General features: G+C 48.7%; 1 protein-coding gene across 1 annotated transcript in view; it reads right to left on the bottom strand.

The window, feature by feature from the left end:
- The window catches only part of UBXN4 (UBX domain protein 4), a 62,513-nt gene that overhangs the window by 3,850 nt on the left and 38,686 nt on the right, over positions 1–19,977 (bottom strand). Inside the window, exons 8-12 of the mRNA XM_082261955.1 lie at positions 19,556–19,720; positions 17,693–17,820; positions 16,992–17,094; positions 2,787–2,918; positions 2,240–2,445 (exon numbers count right to left, since the gene is read on the bottom strand). Coding sequence (XP_082118081.1) covers positions 2,240–2,445; positions 2,787–2,918; positions 16,992–17,094; positions 17,693–17,820; positions 19,556–19,720 — 734 coding nt within the window. The remainder of the gene's footprint in view (positions 1–2,239; positions 2,446–2,786; positions 2,919–16,991; positions 17,095–17,692; positions 17,821–19,555; positions 19,721–19,977) is intronic.

The raw sequence follows: 19,977 nt of genomic DNA, 5'->3' as shown, positions 1-19,977 counted from the left end.
CAAGTGCCTCTGACGCATCAGCCACATCCTCAATTTTAAAGGTTTCATGCACTGACACAATCAGTGCATCCACCAGCTCCTTTTTATGCGCGCTAGAGGAGCAGAGGAATTATCCTCACTATCTGAGCACTCAGGGTGCGTGGACCCAGACCCAGTAGGGTGACTCGAAACAGATTCAGGATCTGATGAGAAAGATGAGACAGGGGGGTGCTATATACTAAGCTCACACGGAAAACATTACATTCAGAGGAGGGCTGCCGACTGCGATCCTGCAAAGGGAACGCCGATCAAGGGCCCACGAATGGAAAACCTACTGGACCCTGCAAAAAAAACAATGGGGGGGGGGGGGCTGCCCGCCGTGACGCAGATGCACAGGCAGGGTACCCTGATGGTCCCCCAGCGCTCAAAGGGGGCAGGTGCCCTACACAATAATGGTATGGCTGCCATAAAAAAAATAAACTGCCCCCACAGTGCCACCTCTTCCAAGGGGGGCGCCAAGCTGGCCGCATGGCCTAGTAGGCTGCAGCCTAAATTTTTGTGGAGGCCCAGCCGCAAGTGCACGGATCCCACCCAGACAGATGCCCAAAAGAAAGAGCGGGGGCTTCAGCTAACCTCACTGGGGCTGCCCCCCCAACGGAGATGCGTGGCCTAAATTTTTGTGGACACCCAGCTGCCCCAGCAGAGCCGACCACCCAGGGGCAGCAGAGGGGAGGGCGGATGCCCAAACGGAGGGTAGCTTCAGCCACCCTCACTGGGGCCGCCCCACATAACCCCACATAGCTCTCAAGCAGTAAGTCGCAAAGCCAGGGCCTAATTTTTTGGCTGGATCCGGTCGTGTGAGGCGCGGACCCGTAGATGCTAAACCATCCGCTCACCCAGCCCAATAACTGCAGCAGCGAGCCCAGAGGACATCCCTGCCCTAATCGCCAACCCCCAGGGTGGCGAGGAACCCTGCTCAACCCCTCGGTGCGCACCAGGAAAAACCCGGTCAGCAGCAGCAGCGCCAACAAACCCCCTTAAGAGCCTGTGGCAAAAGCCAGCTCATAACCTCACCCAGGGAGGGGGGGGAGCTGGAAGACCCACAGTCCCCACCAAAATTTTAGACGGGCTGAGGGGAAACCGAGGGTCCCACCGTCCCAGGGAGGGGCCCCCATCCACCCCAAAACCCTCCAGTGGAAGAGGGGGGGATAGCTTCTTTCCATACCAGGAACAGGGTGGGCACCGCTCCTGACAGAACACCGCTCCATCGGAATGGGGGGGCTGGCAGCAAGGAGGAATTCTGCGACTCAGGCCGAGGCCAGGTCGTATGCGCCCGCAAGCCAGCCCCCGTCCAGAGGGGCTATGTCGCAGCCAACCTAGTGTGGAGCTGAGGCGTGCGCGCTCTCGCTGGCTAGACTGGGGAGACCCTCTGGATCTAGATTATTCAGTCCGTCGCCAGGTCCAGCAGTTGATTGTAGATTCTCACCAGGTACAAAAAAAAAAAAAACAAAGATAGGAAAAAGTGACATTTAAAAAGGAAAAAATTGCCAGGACCAGAGATTCCAGCAAAAAAATAGGTCCTTACTCCTGACTAGGCAGAAAAAAAACTAAGTGCCTATGGCTGAGAGTGGGAGTATACCCCCTGGAACTGCCCCCATAGGCGTAGTCAAGCTTTTTCCTGCCTAGTGTCCTACTCGTGTAGGGGGCAGTATAACCCAATGGTCAAGAAGATAAGGAGCTGTGTCCATCAATAAACGAAAGAGAAAATGAATTAAATGCATTTTGAAACTATAAATCCTCAGGTTAATTCTAATTTCAAGAAATAAATGGATGTGTCAAAGTAATTCTACCACTTTCTTGCTCTAAAATGTATTTTTATAAATACAAGGATTTATCATTTTTAAACACAGTAAGGCTTCATTGAGACATGTAGTTGTGGGAGGCAGTAAAAATGCTCTTTTGAGCTGTTTTTTTGTTGCCTGCCAACTGCAACGTAAACCATTACATGTGATTTAAAGGGGACTACTTTTCATTTTCACTTTTCAGGGAAATACTTGTCATGTGCTCTTGTGAAAGGGGCTATACAGTGCAATTTCTTTAGAAAGCAGACACAGCCTGGGTAAAAATACCTGTCTGTAGCCAACAGCTATAAAGAAGGACCTCTGCTCTCTATGTGAAAGCAGTGGTCTCTCTGTAGAAGTCGAACAAGCATCCCCATCTGTATCTGGTTTGCAATCTTTATTCACAAGTTTTCACTTACCTCTTTGGCTCCGAACTGTTGGATGATGTAGGATTTGTGCTTTCCTGCTGGGTTGCCCTGTCTGAGTGCTGTGCGGGAGGTGGGCTACTGAACAGGAAATTGCTGATAAACCGCCATACTGCCACAAGAGGGTACAACAGTGTACCCAGAAACCCGAAGACACCACTATCTGATGACTGTACTACAGCCCGAGCTGGTCTACCAGCCTGTAAAAGAGAAGAATGACAAAATCAGTATTTTAATATTAAGACAGGACAAGTAACTGATTACATTACACAGGCGATAACCAATATTAACCAACCAACATTCAATTGCTGCACGTCAGATATCTGAAACTCATTTTGGTTACTTGTCAGTCATTTATCTTAAAGGACCCTTTATTTTTTCAGCACAATCTCCAACAAAGATCTATAAGATTATCTATAAAAAACCTCAATATAACGACTAATTATTTATACACTACACACCCATATAGATAAATCCATGGATAGTATCTAGTTATATACAAGCAATTTTTCCTTATGATCACAATTTAGTGTAGACTTACTGGTAAGAGGACTATGGAGGCGCTGGGTGCCAGTTCTAAAGAAAGCAGAGATTTCCCATAATCTTCTTTGGTAAATTCCCTGCGGGGAAACATGGTGGCTAGGGAGAAATTACCATAGGTGCTCCCAACTGCCTGCAAGCATAGCGTAGGAAAAAAAAAAAAAAAAACTTTTTATTTACTTAATTATATCAGCCAATAAGATCAGTGTAAACAATGAATTGGGTACAGCCTACAGACAAAAGGCTTAAATCATGGGTGTCCAACCTTTAGGCTTCTTTGGGCCACATTGAGTGTAGAGAAATTTTCTCGGGCCGCATATAAAATATATACTATAGTAAGGTATATACTGTAAGTAATAAAACGCCGCCACGTCCTTCCCACGCCACCCCCCGTCTATCATAGGAGCCAGTCCAGGAAGCGGGGCTTCGTATGACCCCCTGCGTAAGCAGGAGATCCCCGATCTGCTTTTAATGCGGCAGTGCTCCCCCTTCCCTCCCCTCCGAGGCAGCCTCTGCCTACAGTTAGTTGGAAGCCACTGTGGCTGTGCCCCCAAACTTTATTTATTATCTTATCATTGTTACCTACAGTTTTTAAGACCATTGAGGATTAGACATTAATAGTCAGAAAGAGCGGTCCCCCTCATTTAGAGTTAAGCGCTGATTTTTTGTAATTTTTTAAGATTACTGTGCCCCCAACTCGACTTCCTTCCTCCCCAGCAAAAAAAGAATAATTGTCAGGGGGCAGTGGGCCGCATTGCCTGCGGTTCCGGGCCGCAGGTTGGACATGCCTGGCTTAAAATGATAAGTTCACAAAAAAAAGGAACATTTACTATTTTTTTCTTAGAAGCCTGTAAAGCATTGCACCTATGATCAGCAGATCGCAGGTACAATGTCAGGCTCCGAAGAAGTTAGCGTGATAGGCTAACGCACGTCAGCACTTTGTCATCGTCTCTGATGTTCTATGGGGAGTGACCAGGCAGACATGCGTACCTGAACATACAGTGCCTAGTCGGGATGGAGGCGGCTATCTGAAATCATCAGAGCGCCCCCCGGACATATGTTGTCGCTGACTTTACAGCACGGTTGTGCAGCTACTGTAGGGTGACTGATGTGAACTTAACTACTGTGGAACTTGGGCACTCGGCTTTGTGCAGTATACACAGCTTCAAAGTCTATATGAAGTGCAAGCTACACTCCTGACACTTAGCACCCAATTTTTAATACAGGAGGGCCGCCAATCTAGTGATAGCCTAAACCCTCCTACTAATCCCTACATCTGCAATGGCACCATGAATTATAATAACATACCGTACAGCCTGGTGAACTATTAAGATACTATAATCATTATTTCTAAACTGGGCGGAGTCCCACAACCAATAGCTCTATCCATGTGTTTTGTGAATGTTGATTGAATGTTACTGGGTAATGCCTGTGCAGCTGCAGTTATCTCCCCCGTTTTTGTTATAGACAACGTTGTCGGATTTTAATGGTGTGGGCTATATACACAGCCTGTGGTGGTAGGGTTGAATTTTTGTAAAACTCAAATTTTTTGTAAATAAAGCTACTTCTATAATCTCCATGTGTCCTTAGATGAACCTCTTTTGAGATCCTGTGCCTTACAGGTTCAATATTCTTTTTTTTTTTTTAACTACTTTTCCTAGGTTGGAGACTGCCCAGCCCTCGTGGCTGTGATAGAAGACTGTGTAGCTATGGTTTAATTAGTTGGTATTACCAACTGACCTTCCCTGATCAATCAGAGTGCATTATTGAGTGGTGACCCGGGCGTTTTCCTCCTTTTTCTTAGCAATGTCAGGCCCCTGCAGACTGTCAGTGTAGCAGTCTGCCCGTACCTCCCACACAAGCAGGCAGTTACTTCAGTCATGGCAGCCCAATGAACTTACAAGCTTTCAGCTGCAAAGGCCAACGGTATTTATTTATTTTTTTTTTTTCCAAATATTTTATTGAGTTATAAAGATGTAAAAGTACAAACATACATTCAGCACAAGTTGACATATGTAAAAATACAGAATGGCTTATAACGAGCAATATTGGTAATCAAGGGAGCATAGGACAACAACCCCCTGTGGGGCTTACACATAGTTAAGTATAGACCTGCAGCGTGAAGGAGTAGGTGGTAAATGAAGAGGTAAGAGGAAGGGGCAAGAAAGAGGAAACGAGCCATCAGGGGATCGGAGCATTCAAGTCAGACAGGGCCGCAGTGAGGCCCATACCCTGGGTGAACAGTACCCAGGGACGGGAGACAGGGGAGTCGTCCGAAAGGGGAGTCGGCAAATGAGTCACTAAATTGCATAAAGGAGGGGGGGCCAGTTGACCGGGCCTGCCCAGTAACAACTAGGCTCCCAGGACAAAAGGAGGTGGATGAGGATGTAGGGAAGGGGAGGGGGAGGTGGAGGGGAGTAAAGGTGGGGAGGGGGGAAGGAAGAGAGAAAAAAAAAAAAAAAGGGGGGGGGGAGTAGGGAAGGTGGATAGAGAGATGAGCCCAGAGAACGGAGTATCCGGTGAAGTGGCTAATAGAAATATATACAGACTTTACTGACAGAGTTGAGAGTATTCCGGTGTGGACGTATAGTGGGTCCAACACGCCCATTTTTTGTGATGCTTGGAAGGAGTATCCCTCGCGACAGAAATGAGCTCCTCCATCTCCGCCACCTTAGAGAGGCGTTGGAACCACTGCTTAACGGTGGGCACCTGCGCTGTCTTCCAGAGTGCCGGAATGCATTGTCTGGCGGCATTCACCATAAGTAGTGTTAGAGATTTAGAATAAGTCCTACTGGAAGTAGGGGAGTGGTGCAAAAGGTATTGGGCCGGGGTGAAGGCGACATCTGACGTGGTGACCTGCTTTATAATCCTATGAACTTCCGTCCAAAAGGGGGTGAGGCGAGGGCAAGACCAGAAGATGTGCAGGAGCGTGCCAGGTTCAACGTGGCACCTCCAACAGATCTGTGAGGTGGAGGGGAAAAGCTTGTGTAGCCTTGAAGGGGTGTAGTACCAGCGGCTGACCAGCTTGTAACCACTTTCCTGAGAAGTGACATTAAGAGAACATTTGTGATTGTTGGTGTAGATCAGTTCCCAGTCTTCTGGGGTGAAATCAACCGCCAACTCCGCTTCCCAATCCTCACAACGCTTGAGTTTCTTTCGTTCAGGGTCGTCAAGTAAAAGAGAGTGGATGGTAGAAAGAAGCCCGCGAACCGGACCCTCCTGTTGGCACAGGGAGTCAAACGGGGTCGTGGACGATAAGGAGGGGCACGTCCGGAAGACAGACTGAAGATATTGCTTAAGGAGCAAATATGGCCAAGGGGGTAAGGGGGGCAAGCCGGACTTTTCCGAGATGGAGGCTATCGAGAGGGGAGCATCGGTGCCCCAGAGGTGGTGAACCCGCAGTTGATCCTGAGCCCAATGCGAGGATAGGTAGGTACGGTGCATGCCAGGGGGGAAGTCAGGATTCAACCGAACAGGGGACATCGGACCCGGAATTGCAGAAATAGAGTGAGACGCACTTACCGACCGAAAAACTTTGAGAGAGGGACCGATAAGGGGGTGGTGTTTAAGAGAAGTGCGAGTCTTGGAGCCATGGTGATGAGCGTAGATCCAGGGAAGTAAAACCCTTCTCTAGAGAAACCCAGTCTTTTTGGGGCGCATGTATGTTCCAGTCAACTATTCTGGTAAGGTGGCAAGCTGCATAATAATTATGTAGGTCAGGAAGTCCAATACCTCCTCTGGTTTTAGGCAATGTAAGGATCTTGTAGGAAATGCGGGGTGGTTTGTCTCCCCACAGAAAGGCAGTGCAGATGCGGCGGTGATTCTTGAAAAAGGACCGAGGAATCAGGACAGGAACCGTCTGGAGGACATAGAGAAGGCGGGGCAGGGCGTTCATCTTTAAAACTGCTGCCCTGCCGAACCAGGACAGCTGAAGTTTGGACCGGGACCGGAGGTCTTTCGAGATTCGTGCGAGGAGCGGGGGGAAGTTGCGTTCAAATAAGTTTTGGAGGTTAGACGGGATCTCAATACCCAGATATGTGATCGAATCCGATTTCCATGCGAATCGGAAGTTCGCCCGACAGCGCTCCACTTCCGGCTGGGGCAAGGAAACGTTCAAAGCAAAGGACTTGGAGAAGTTAATCCGGAAGTTGGAAATGGAGGAATATTCCTCGAATACTTTGAGGAGTGCAGGAAGAGTCGTGACAGGGTCTGAGAGAAACAACAGTAGATCGTCCGCATAGGCGGCGATCTTGTATGTTTCGTCAGCAAAGTGAATTCCGTGGACCGTGTCATTTTGCCTAATCTTATGAAGAAGGGGTTCCAGGGTCATGATGAAGAGCAGGGGTGATAAAGGGCACCCTTGTCTGGTCCCGTTGGAGACGTGAAAGGCACTCGACAGGGTGTCATTAACACGGACCCTCGCCTGCGGTTTAGCGTACATGGCCATAATATATCCAAGAAACCGAGGGCCCAGTCCCCAGGCGGAAAGCGTAGCCGCCATAAATTCCCATGAGACCCTGTCGAATGCCTTCTCCGCATCCAGGGAGAGCAGGAACCCCTTCTGATTAGTGGTGGAGAGGACATGGTGCAGGTTAATGGCTTTGATGGTGTTGTCTCGGGCCTCGCGGCCCGGGACAAAACCAACTTGGTCCTTGTGGATACCTTTGGGGAGGAGAGGGAGAAGTCTATTAGCCAGGATCTTCGCGAACAGCTTGACGTCCACATTGATGAGCGAAATCGGCCTGTAGCTAGCAGGGGAGGTCGGATCCTTCCCTTCTTTAGGGATAACAACAATGTGGGCCTCAAGCATCCGCGAAGACAAGGGATTGTCCGTCGAGACAGAATTAAAGGCCGACAAAAATGGAGAAGCCAGGATGTCAGGGAAGGACTTGTAATAGGAAACAGGCAGGCCATCAGGGCCAGGGCTCTTGTTAGGCTGCATCTGCTTAAGAGCCAAGTCCCATTCAAGTTTGGAGATGGGGAGGTCCAGCGCAGAACGAAAATCGGAGGAAGCCTTTTGGGGCAAGTTAGTCGCGAGGAAGTCGGAAATGGCCTGAGACGTGGAGGGGCTAGAGGAGGGGTGGGGACGTGAAGGGTCCAGATTATACAGATTACTGTAGAAAGCCTCGAATTCCGCAGCAATGTCCCGGTTGTTGGATACCAGAGAACCAGAAGACGAACGGAGAGAGTGGACTATGGTCTTCGCCTTCTTCTGACGAAGAGCCGTAGCAAGGAGACGGCCGCTCTTATTGGCATGTTCATAGAAAAGCTTCTGCGAAAGGAGGAAACCACGCCTGGTCTTTCTATCAAGCTCCTCTGTGAGTTGTTCACGAGCGGAGGTGAGAGCAGTTAAGGTGTCTTGGGCAAGGGACCGTTTATGAGCAATTTCCAAAGTGCGAATGCGCGAAAGCAGCTCAGAGATAAGGGCCTCTCTTTGTTTTCTTAGAGCCGCCGAGAGCGCTATAAATTTTCCCCGGACCACACACTTGTGTGCTTCCCATTGAGTGAGGGCCGACGTATCTAGAGTCGCGTTAATAGAGAAGTAATCCTTTAAAGTGTCGCGGACAGCGGCTGACCTTGCTTTGTCCGTCAACAAGGAGGAGTTAAGGGACCACACCCGGTCTCTGGGTAAAGTTAAGGGGAAGGACAAGGTGAGAGAGATGGGGTGATGATCCGAGAGTATTGACGGTTCAATAGAGGCCCCCGTAAGGGACGTGAGAGCCGGTTGAGACAAGAAGAGGTAGTCGATCCTTGAATATTTAGCGTGGAGCGGGGAAAAATAAGTGTAGTCCTTGTCTCGAGGATGAAGCGTCCGCCAGGAGTCGTGAAGCTGAAGGTCCCGGAGAGACAGCTTAATCTGTTTTAAAGCCTTGTATGGCAAGCAGGAGGAACCCGAGGAGGTGTCAAGCAGCGGCTCCAGGGGGACATTGAAGTCTCCCCCGAGGATCAAGGTGCCCTGCTGGAAGGGCGTCAATTCACTTATCACCGACCTAAAGAATGAGACCTGAGACTTATTAGGGCTGTATACATTCGCAAGGGTGAGCTGAATATGTTTGAGTGTACCCCGAAGCAACAAGTAACGTCCCTGGGCATCCGCTACAGAGTCAGAAATGGAGATAGGGGTAGATTTCGCGATGAGAACAGAGACACCCTTAGATTTAGAGGAGTCCGACGCAGCGTGAAACGCTTGGGTGAAGTGCTTGTTTGTGCATTTTGGGAGGGCGTCCGAGCGGAAGTGCGTCTCTTGCAGGAACACCACATCCGCTCTGAGCCTGTGCATGTGCATGAGCAGTTTTGAGCGTTTTTGGGGCGTGTTCAAGCCGCGGGCGTTCAAGGATACAACCTTAAGACGGAGGTCACTCGGCTGGGGAGCGGATGCGGGCATTTTCAGCGCACTCAAAGGGGAGGATGCAAAGAGAGAAGAAAAAAAAAAAAAAAAAAGGAGGGGGGGAGGGAACCAGCAAGGGGAGAGGAAGGGGAGGAGATTGGTAGGGGAACTACTTTACCGTGAGGGCCAACAGACCAGCTGAGGAACTCAGAGGGGGTGGGGGGACTGGAAGTCGGAGAAAGTCGGACGACCGTTAAGGAACGTCGACCGTTGGCGGGCGTAGAAGGAGACAACCAACACGGTGGCCAGACCTCCAGGGACCTGCAGGGGTCAATAGTAGCTTCTGAATGAGCCCAGCGCAACAGGGAGAGGGGGAGATCCGGAGCAAGAATGATCTGCATTGGAGAGTTGAGGAAGAGTCAGGGACATAGAGCGAGTGAGAGAGCCAGAGAGATATACGAGGAGTATCAAGGAGTGTGGGCGAGGGTGACCGTGGCAAAGTGTCGGGGGTCCATTGGTTAGGCAGTAGCAGTCTGGAGGGTAGTGGGCAAGTCCGAAGCGAGGGGTGCGCGCGGTAGCAAGACATCCGAGGGTCAGGTAGGGTGCGGACGGTCAGTGTTGTAGTCGGGCGAGAGGCAGAGAGAGTAGGAAGGAGGAGCAGTAGAGAGGAAGAGCATTTCGGTGGGATGCATCCCATGAAGAGCATTTCTTAACAGTGGAGGTAGACGTGAACCAGAGAGCATAACCAATCAACACAGCACAGAGAAACAATCGAAAAAAAGGAAACATGTTGGAACCAATGCAACAGGGGAACAACAGTGCATTAATACATCAGTAATACAGTAATAACTTCCAGCAGCTGTCAAACAACACACAGCTCAAGTCCCGGTGTGGTGCTGCCTGGCAAAGCTGTATTCACCGCCATCACCATTCAGGACGCCGTGAGCCCACCGGCGGCCAGCACCCCCGCACACCCGTAAGGATGTAAACCAGCTGGAGGGTTGCCGAGGAATACACATCCAGGGGTGCAGGCCGCCGGCGGGAGCGGGCGCCCACTGCCACAGCAATGAGTATCGTCACCAGGGGCACTGGCACCCGTGAAGCATCCCATCTCCCCCAGGAGCGTGAGCAACAGCCCGGGGGGAGGGCAAGGTAGAGCAGGAATATCCCGCGGGCAGCAGTGTGACAATGACCTGGTCAACTAGGGGGAAGGGGAGCCCAAAATCAGCGCTAAGGCTCCGCTCCCTACCAGCAAGCAGGGCATCATTCATCCAAAGGGCAAAATGTCCAGGAGAAGGGCAATACCAGTAAAATAAAATAAAAAAAAAAAAAAAATCACAGAGGAGTCCGGGAAAGGTAGGAGGGGAGGAGGAGGGGCGGAGTAATTGGAGGAGGAGAGAATGTGGGAGGGTAAGGGGAAAGGGGAGGGGAGGGGAAGAGGAGAGGGGGAGGACGGGGGAAGAGGGGGGGCAAGAGGGGGGGAAGAGGGAGAGAGGGGGGAAGGGAGCGAAAGGGAACAACAATAAAATGCTCTACAAATACAGTGCCGCAGACCTTATATTCCCCCAAGCATAGTAGTGAGCAGTACCCCAAGAGAACAAATGTAGTCCGTGTCCATATGAGCATGGGGATAACCATGAGGGTATCGCACTGGGTCGGGGGGGGGGGGCCGGGAACAGTATCTCAAGGTGCTGGCCAGAGCTAGGGCCGAAGTGGTCCATCGGCGGACAGTCTCGGGCAGCAAGGAGTGGTAGCAGGTGACAATGGGGAAGGCAAGAGGGAGGGGGGGGAGAATCGAGGCACAATGAGAGGGGGAACCAAGGCACATACCGGTAACGATCATGAGGAACTCGAGTCCAGAGTAGAGGGGGCGAAGAGGCATAGCTGCCGGCTTTTCCAGTGACGAGGGTGGGAGGATCAGGCTGCTCGGAGGTACCGTATGTGAGGGAAAGGCAGCTCACGGTTACCGGATGCAGGATGCATTGTCAATAGGACCCGCGGGATCGTTTACAGCAGGCATCAGTGCCGAGGCATCAGGCAGCTCGGTGGTGCGGAGGAGTCCGGGATCGTGGACACATCACGGAGGCAAGGGAGACTTCATGACAGGACAGCAGGAGGAGAGAAAAAAAAAAAAAAAAAAATAAAAAGGCATGACCAGCCGACGAGCAGATTCCAAAAAAGAAAAAAAAGAAGGTCTCTGTGCTACTAGATGAAGGTGATGAGCGCAGTCAGCTACGGAGCGTGCCGCGCTCTTCGGTGGACGGGCGAGGCCGTCGGGCTTCCGTTGCGAGGAGCATCCCTGCTATTGCCCGGTGGTGAAGAAGGCGGGTGGGAGCGGCGGCGGCCCAAAACGAAGTTGTCAGCCATCTGGATACCATCCATGGAGATCGCCCGGTGCATCGGGGAAACGCGGAACTCACTGTACCAGTCGGGGACACTAACCGGTGGGATGCCCAGGGTGGCACAGAAGTGCTCGAGGTCTTCTGGTACTCTCAGCAAAGCCGATCGGCCTTGTGACGAGGCCGACAATCCGAAGGGGAACTTCCAGCGGTAAACGATCGCCCTGGATCTAAGTTCTTCTAGTAGAGGGCGTAGTTCTCTCCTTCTCTGCAATGTTATGGCAGAGAGGTCTTGGTACAGTTTAATGTCCGCGCCTTGAAACGTGAGGTGCTGCCGCATTCTGGCATTCCGTAAAACATCTTCCTTGAGCTGAAAGTTGGCCAGGCAGCACACCACGTCTCTCGGCGGATCATTCTCTCTTCCACGGGGTCTCAGGGCTCTGTGGATGCGCTCAAATACCACAGGCGCTTCGGGGGGCCTCCCAAGCAGATCATTGCATATGGAGGTGATGGTCTGAGGTAAATTTTGATGCTCAATGCTTTCGGGTACTCCCCTCACCCTCAGATTCCTCCGGCGACCCCGATTGTCCAGGTCCTCGACGTGTCTGTTAAGGTCCCTCAGGAGTATGGCATGCGATTCAGTAACTTGATGTACATGACCCAGGGAGGCGTCATGGCGGGCAGTGACCTGTTCTACCTCCTCCACTCTTACTGTCATGGCCTGGAAGTCACTGCGGAGCTCTGCTATAGCCGCCGCCATGGCAGCCTTAATATCCGCGGCAACAAATTGTAAGTCCGCCATTGAGAGGGTCGGTGGGGCCGTCGGAGCTCTCGGAGGATCCTGGGCGGACATAGGCAAGGAGGCACCCAGCTCTGCAGATTGCCTGTTTGGTGAGCGGGAGCGCGAGCGGGCGGATTGAGAGGATGAGGGGGACGGAGAAGGCCGCTGTGTCCGGAAGATGTCCGGTATATTGCGGCTGAGCTGAGTCTCCACTTCTCTTGAAGTGCCCACTCGGGTGGCAGAAGAGCTCCTGGCTTTGCTCCCCATGTCTCAGGCTGTGGTAGGCGCAGGGAAAGGGCTCAGAGAAGGCAAAATCAGACCCCTCAGTGCAGGAGCTCAGAGTCAGGCGGCCATATCAGATCGGGTCCAAGCCACGCCCCCCCCGCCAACGGTATTTATAATCATCTAGTCACAGAACTCTGAATGAATGACGCCACTGTTTGGTTGGCACCCCTGTTTGGTTGGCGCCCCACACACCCACACTCTTATGCTAATTCAGCGGGTGCAGGGAGAAGATACCCGCCCATTGTAACAGAGGGTGGGATCAGGCGGAGAGTTGCAAAAACGTGTTACATTTTCCACCCTAAAAATGGGTGGAACAGGTAACATGTTCCAAAAGGAGAACTTATAGTGAAAAGAGTTGGATTTCAGCTTTAAAGGATAACTGAATGGAATGATCAATCTCAGCATAGCACATACCTGTGTACCATGTTGCTCAGTTCTCTGCAGATCCCCTGATATTTTGGGTTTATTTGTGGCTTTGTATCATGTGACACTGTATATCATGCTGATAAGACTGTCCCTTCCACAGCAGCTAGTGTCTGTAACAGGACCCCTTTTTAGTCTTTCAGACTCAGCAAATGATGTAACTTCCTTCAAAACTCTGATGGTCGGTGGCATCCTAATTAGCATTCAATGCTGCCCAGTCACGCCTACAGGAAGAGTCTCACCTCACAGAGCAAAGAATTGTTCAAGGAGGAAACACCTTCATACACGTCATGGAAGCTAGCTGTGCTGCTGCTGGGCAGGATTGAATGGACCACATTTAGAATGCAGTCCTTCCCAGGTAAATATGCCAACCAGTGTGAACAGGGGGAAGTCCCATCCCTCAGATCCCACCCTCCCAGAGCCCTGCTTTCTGTGAAATGATTTATTCATATGAAGGAAACACCTGCATAATAACCTCCAATATCCCTACCTCTGTAGTCTTGCAGTAAGCATTTATTCTTTGGCATGCTTCAAGATAGCAATGACATTTACACCTTTCACCACCCACACAAAGACCCAGAAACACCCACAGTAACCCTAGGACCCACCCACATCAACTCCCAGAACTGGTACAAGTGACTCCAATAGCCCATCTTGAAGCTACAGTCTCAAAGGATCATGGGACATGTAGTATTAGGCCTGGAAAAAGGAAACAGGGAGCCAGAGAACTTTGACATTCAGACAGGAGTGACATCACAGACACAGAAACCTGCTGTATACTGCTAAAGGAGGTAAGTTACACACAAACTGACAGTGGGGTTGTGATCCATTCACATGCCCAATGTATCGATTGTTTTGAGGAGGAAAAAGCTGGAGTTTTTTTCTTTTTGTGTTCAACACAAAATGGCACATGATTGTGAAGTGGAAGGAAAATGATAAAAGGTTTTCCAAATTTTTCACAAATAAATATCTGAAAGTGTGGCGTGCATTTGTATTCAGCCCCCCTGAGTCAATACTTTGTAGAACCACCTTCCCCTGCATTTACAGCTGCAAGTCTTTTTGGGGACGTCTCTACCAGCTTTGCACACCTAGAGAGGGACATTGTTGCACATTCTTCTTTGCAAAATAGTTCAAGCTCTGTCAGAATCAATGGGGAGCGTCTGTGCACAGCAATTCAAGTGTTGCCACAGATTCTCAACTGGATTTAGGTCTGGACTTTGACTGGGCCATTCTAATGAATATGCTTTGATCTAAACCATTCAATTGTAGCTCTGGCTGTATGTTTAGGGTCATTGTCCTGCTGGAAGGTGAACCTCCGCCCCAGTCTCAAGTCTTTGGCAGTCTCCAACAGGTTTTCTTCTAAGATTGCTCTGTATTTGGCTCCATCAACTCGGACCAGCTATTCTGTCCCTGCTGAAGAAAAGCATCCCCACAACATCATGCTGCCACCACCATGTTTCACGGTGGGGATGGTTGTTCAGGGTGATGTGCAGTGTTAAGTTTTTCTGCCACACATAGCATTTTGCTTTTAGGCCAAAAAGTTTGATTTTGGTCTCATCTGAGCAAAGCACCTTCTTTCACACATTTGCTGTGTCCCCCACATGGCTTCTCGCTAACTGCAAACAGGTTTTATAATTGCTTTCTTTCAACAATAGCTTTATTCTTGCCACTCTTCCATTAAGGCCAGATTTTTGGAGTGCACGACCAATAGTTATCGTGTGGACAGATTCTCCCACCTGAATTGTGGATCGCTACAGCTCCTCCAGAGTTACCATTGGCCTCTGGGCTGCTTAATGCTCTCCTTGCCCGGCCTGTCAGTTTAGGTGGACAGCCATGTCTTGGTAGATTTGCAGTTGTGCCATACTCTTTCCATTTTCGGATGATGGATTGAACAGTGGTCCTTGAGATGTTCAAAGCTTGGGATAATTTTTTTTTTAACCTAACCCTGCTTTAAACTGCTCTACAACTTTATCCCTGACCTATTTGGTGTGTTCCTTGGCCTTCATGATGCCATTTGTTTACTAGGGTTCTCTAACAAACTTCTGAGGGCTTCACAGAACAGCTGTATTCATACTGAAATACAATAACACACAGGTGGACTCTACTAAATAGGTTAGTTCTGAAGGCAATGGTACCACTATATTCTAGTTAGGGGTATCAAAAGAGGGGGGGGGCTGAATACAAATCCACACCACGCTTTTTAGGATATTTGTAAAGGATATGGAAAAATATTTATCATTTCCTTCCACTTCACAATTATGTGCCACTTTATGTTGGTCTATCACATAAAATCCCAACAAAATCCATTTACCTTTTTGGTTGTAACATTACAAAATGTGGAAAACTTCATGGGGTATGGATACTTTTCAAGGCTCTGTATAGAATATATAGAAGTTTCACTTTTTGAATTGAATTACTGAAATAAAATTAACTTTTTAATGAGATTCACATTTTTTGAGATGCACCTGTATTTTCTCAACATCAGAAGCTGCTATAAGGATTGGGGAGGCTTCAAACTTGAGAATGATAGGCATGACAGAGCTGTAAGGATCTAAAGAAATGAGACTAAAGCGATTTTTTAGGCTGTCAAACGTTACCAGAACACCTTGAGCACAAATATTGCCAAGTGTCTTGATGCCAATGAATGCCCAGACAATCGGATTGGGGATCGATTGGAACTCTGGAAGGGTTGGATTAAAGCAAAATGGGGTGTGGGGGGACCACTGAGGGGCTTTGGCAGTGCATTTAGGCACAGTGGACTGCCAGAACTTGAGCACTGCCTGCATAGAGAGAGTGGGAATGGGGCTCCAAGGCCCCTGTAAGGGAGGAGTCGATTTTCACAGGAGCCCAAGTATGACAAAAAGTGTGCGATATCCTGCGCTACCTTATAGGTTATAATATATGGCTTGTGAGGAGGAACAGTGTCCCATCATTGACGTCCCATCATTGGAGTCAGTGGGAGAAGGAACAGTGTCCCATTATTGGAGTCAGTGGGAGAAGGAACAGTGTCCCATCATTGGAGTCAGTGGGAGAAGGAACAGTGTCCCATCATACGAGTCAGTGGGAGAAGGAACAGTGTCCCATCATACGAGTCAGTGGGAGAAGGAACAGTGTCCCATCATTGGAGTCAGTGGAAGGAATAGAGTACCACTGTTGGTGTCAGTTGGAGGAATAGTGTCCCAAGGATCCCAGGCAGAGGGCTGCGCCTGGCCCCTGGCCCAAGTTTGGAGACCACTGGTCTAGGCGAAGGACATGCACTGTCCTCCCTTTGACTCCTGGGATATGCGCATCAGGCTTCCATCAGAGAGGAGGAGGGGTGGGCCTAGCGCCGCATCGAGAGGTGCACCAGGAAGAGCCAATGGGCCTTTTGATGTCGCAATCAACATGGTGGTGTGAGACCGAGAGGTGGCAGAATACAAGAGGATCTCTGCGGGACAATGCTGGATCTTCTGTGTGGGTCAGTATCAGAAATGTGCCAACTAGTAAGCAGGTGGGGGGCTGCCGAAGATCTGCTTTAATTACACTATTGTTTAAGTGATCGTGAGAAATAATTTCAACCATTTTGTTTACATAAAAAGGGCAATGCCCTTCGCACCTTTAATTTTTTTCCCAGACGCAAAAAAAAAAAAAAAGAGGACGTTAGAACCAGGCTGAAAACGACTTCAAGCTGTACTGAATCAGGAGCCAAATGTTAGTAATTCTAACATATACTGCATACATAAACAGGACTCCTATTCGGGGATCACACACTGCCATGTGATTGTATATGTATCACATACAAATGGCTCTTCTCAGCTCATATCACAGTCCTATAGCCATATCTTGCTGCCATAAACAATAAGGAAAGCGCTTACAGGTGTAGTGAGATTTTCGCTGTCTACAGAACCAGAAACGGTTAGGAATGTAATAAGCAGACCTCAATGATAGGAGTGTGTATTCGAGTTTGCCTTAGCACAGCAAGTAGGAGTTACTGATCAAATCAGTCAGATCCTGCAAATACAGCATAATGGTCTCATTCTGCAATATCAACGACTAAGACTAGAGACAAACCTGTGCAGCAAACTGCCGTGCCTCTTCCAGTGGGGCTTCTGATGGGAACTGGTTTGTAAGCGAAGAACCATCAGGAATTCTGAACTGTATCCTGGCAATGGTCCTGAGAAGCAAAAACAGTATGTTTAGGATTATTCACACATGCACATTTCTGAACATATCCTCCATTACTGTACTCTGGCTACAAGTAAAACCCTCTCCAAGTAGCACATATCTGCACAGATGTCTGGAGATAGCGTATGACATGACACACTAACCCCCATGTAATCTAAATGGTGCACTTCCTGAATGGTTCAATGAACTGCATGGGAAGCATCTGCTCAGTTAAGTCTGGTACACATGGGCCGAATATCAGCCGGTACTGGCCCATGTGTACAGCAGTCTGTCCGACTGAAGCCGGCCAAACGTTCGGCTTCTGACGAACGGGAATGCTGTAAAAACAGCTGCGTATCGGCATCAGATGAGCCGATGGCTGTCAGCGCTGACCTGTGTGATCTGGCGGGGGGGGGGGGGGGGGTGTCAGAACACAATAGTTCAACGGGGAGATTGCTGTACTAACATCATATAGGTGGGTTTAACAAAAAAAAAAAAAAAAAGCCTGTGTGTACATAGCTTTACGCAGTGAATAGACCCAAGAGCAGACAATTACCATGCACACAGTTTTATTAGTACAGCTACACACGAGGAAAAAAACGGATCACCTCTTCTCTTTCTGTGCTGCATCCCTTCTGGCTTCCATCTCTGCCTGTCTTGCTTGCAATTCTGCTGCTTTTATTGCGTCATGTTCTTCCTTATTCTTTGCATAGCGAGCTGCACGGTCAGCACGATCCTTTGGAGATTGGAAATACATATATTAACTCCAAAGATAGCAATGATAAAAGCATATATCCAAAAGGGTCATGCAGGTGAAGCAGAGTATGTGGTCTGATGATGGTTACATTCTTATTTTTTCACTCAGATAAATGGGGGGGGGGGGGGGGGGGAGATTCTACTAACAGTTTAGGTCCATGTAGATTACGTTGGTACTGCACCTTTGACCACCTGCATGACCAGACCATTTTTTGCTATTCAGCACTGCTACTTTAACTGGCAATTGCTCGGTCATGCAACACTGCATCCAAATTTATACCATTTTTTTCACACAAATAAGTCTCTCTTGTTCTTTGATCACAGCTGGGGTTTTTTCCTTTTTGTTTTTGATATATAAAACGAAAATTAAAAAAAAAAAAAATATTTTCTACTTTTTGTTCTAAAACATATCCAATAACATCAAATTTCTCCTAAAATGTAGGCCAAAAATGTATTCTACCACATGTCGCAAGTGCAGGCAGTGATCAGGGGCTGATCCTGCTAACACTGCGTTTTTGGGGCCACTACTGATAATAATCCGTATAGACACTATACTAGTAATGGCGGTGATCAGTGACTTACAGTGCGACTGTGATAGTTACATAGTAGTTGAGGTTGAAGACAGACAATAGTCCATCCAGTTCAACCCATTTAGGTGTGTGTGGATGTATTAATTTCCCATACCCCTGAATGTTTCGATCTTGGGAGACGTACGTCCAAGAGTCTTTTAAAAGTAGCCATACTATCCGCAGTTACCACCATTTGTGGAAGAGAGTTCCACAATCTTATTGCCCTTACTGTAAAAAACCCTTTGCGTAGCCTGAGGTTAAATCTCTTCTTCTCTAATCGCATTTGTATGTTTTTTTTTTTTTTCATGCTCACCGTTGAAGTATTTGTAAATCGCTATCATGTCCCCTCTCAGGTGTCTCTTCTCTAAGGAGAATAAATCGAGCGCTTGTAAACGCTCCTCATAATTTAGGTCCTCCAATCACCCAATTAGCTTAGTTGCCCTTCTTTGGACTCTTTCCAAATCCAGCCACATCCTTTGAGGATTGGTGACCAGAACTGGACAGAGTACTCCAGATGTGGTTGGACCAGTGTTTTATAAAGTGGTAGGATTATAGTTTTATCTCTGGAATATATCCCCTAATTATGCATGCTAATATTCTGCCAGCTTTGGCAGCTGCAGCTTGCATGCTATTGCTTAGTCCATCATCTACTAAGACTCCCAGATCTTTCTTCATTCTCGATTCCCCCAGAGGTTTCCCCCCCCCCCCCAAAGCGTATAGTGTGGAGGACAATCTAGCATTGACACTGGCTGGGAGAGGCACTAACTCACGTCACTTGTGACATTAATACAGTGATAATACTGTACACTGACACTGGCTGGGTGACAGGGGTAACCAGGAGTGCAATCAAGGGGTTGATTGTGTGCCGAACAAGTGTATGTGTGCTTTTTGTACTCCCTTATCTGGCTGGGTTTCTCTCCTTTTGTGCTGTGATTGGCCACAGCCCATTACCAGGTATACAACCATAATCATTGGCTGTAACCTGCTGACAAACTTGCGCTGTTTTCACGTGCGCCCAAAAACCAGGAAAAACACATTGATGTACAGGCATGTCGGGGTGCCTGGTTGTGCTAACCACCTCTAGTAAATGTAATGTGGGTGGAGCAGCAAGCCATTAAACCAGGAAACAGTTACAAAAGCACTCACCTGTGCTATCTGTTGTCGGATGCGGTCTCTGGCAGCTTTATCCTCTGCCTTCTCCTTATTCCTCTCCTCAAGTGCCCGCCGTGCCTGGTCATCCTCATGCTTCCGCTTATAATCAAGCATCTCCTTGCCCACCTTCCTTCTCTCAATTTCTCGTTTAATTTCCTTCTGCATTAACACAAAAAAGTTTAGCAACTTTAAACAACAAAGCTGCACTGTAAACACCAGCACCACCAACAAAACACCAAGAGAACCTCCAATGGTTATTTAAAGCTATGGTCAATCTAACGAGGGACAGACAAGTAATGGATAAAACAAATCTGCAACCCCCCCCCCTACTCACATTTGAGAATTTTTATGCTCGTTTTCTTAACTACGCAGAAGCCCATCCTTTCTATTTGTCCCTGTTCACACTCAAAAGTACA

Source organism: Pelophylax lessonae, assembly GCF_965119305.1.
Source record: "Pelophylax lessonae genome assembly, chromosome: 6".
Classification (NCBI taxonomy): Eukaryota; Metazoa; Chordata; class Amphibia; order Anura; family Ranidae; genus Pelophylax; species Pelophylax lessonae.
This window is presented reverse-complemented; position numbering and strand designations above follow the sequence as displayed.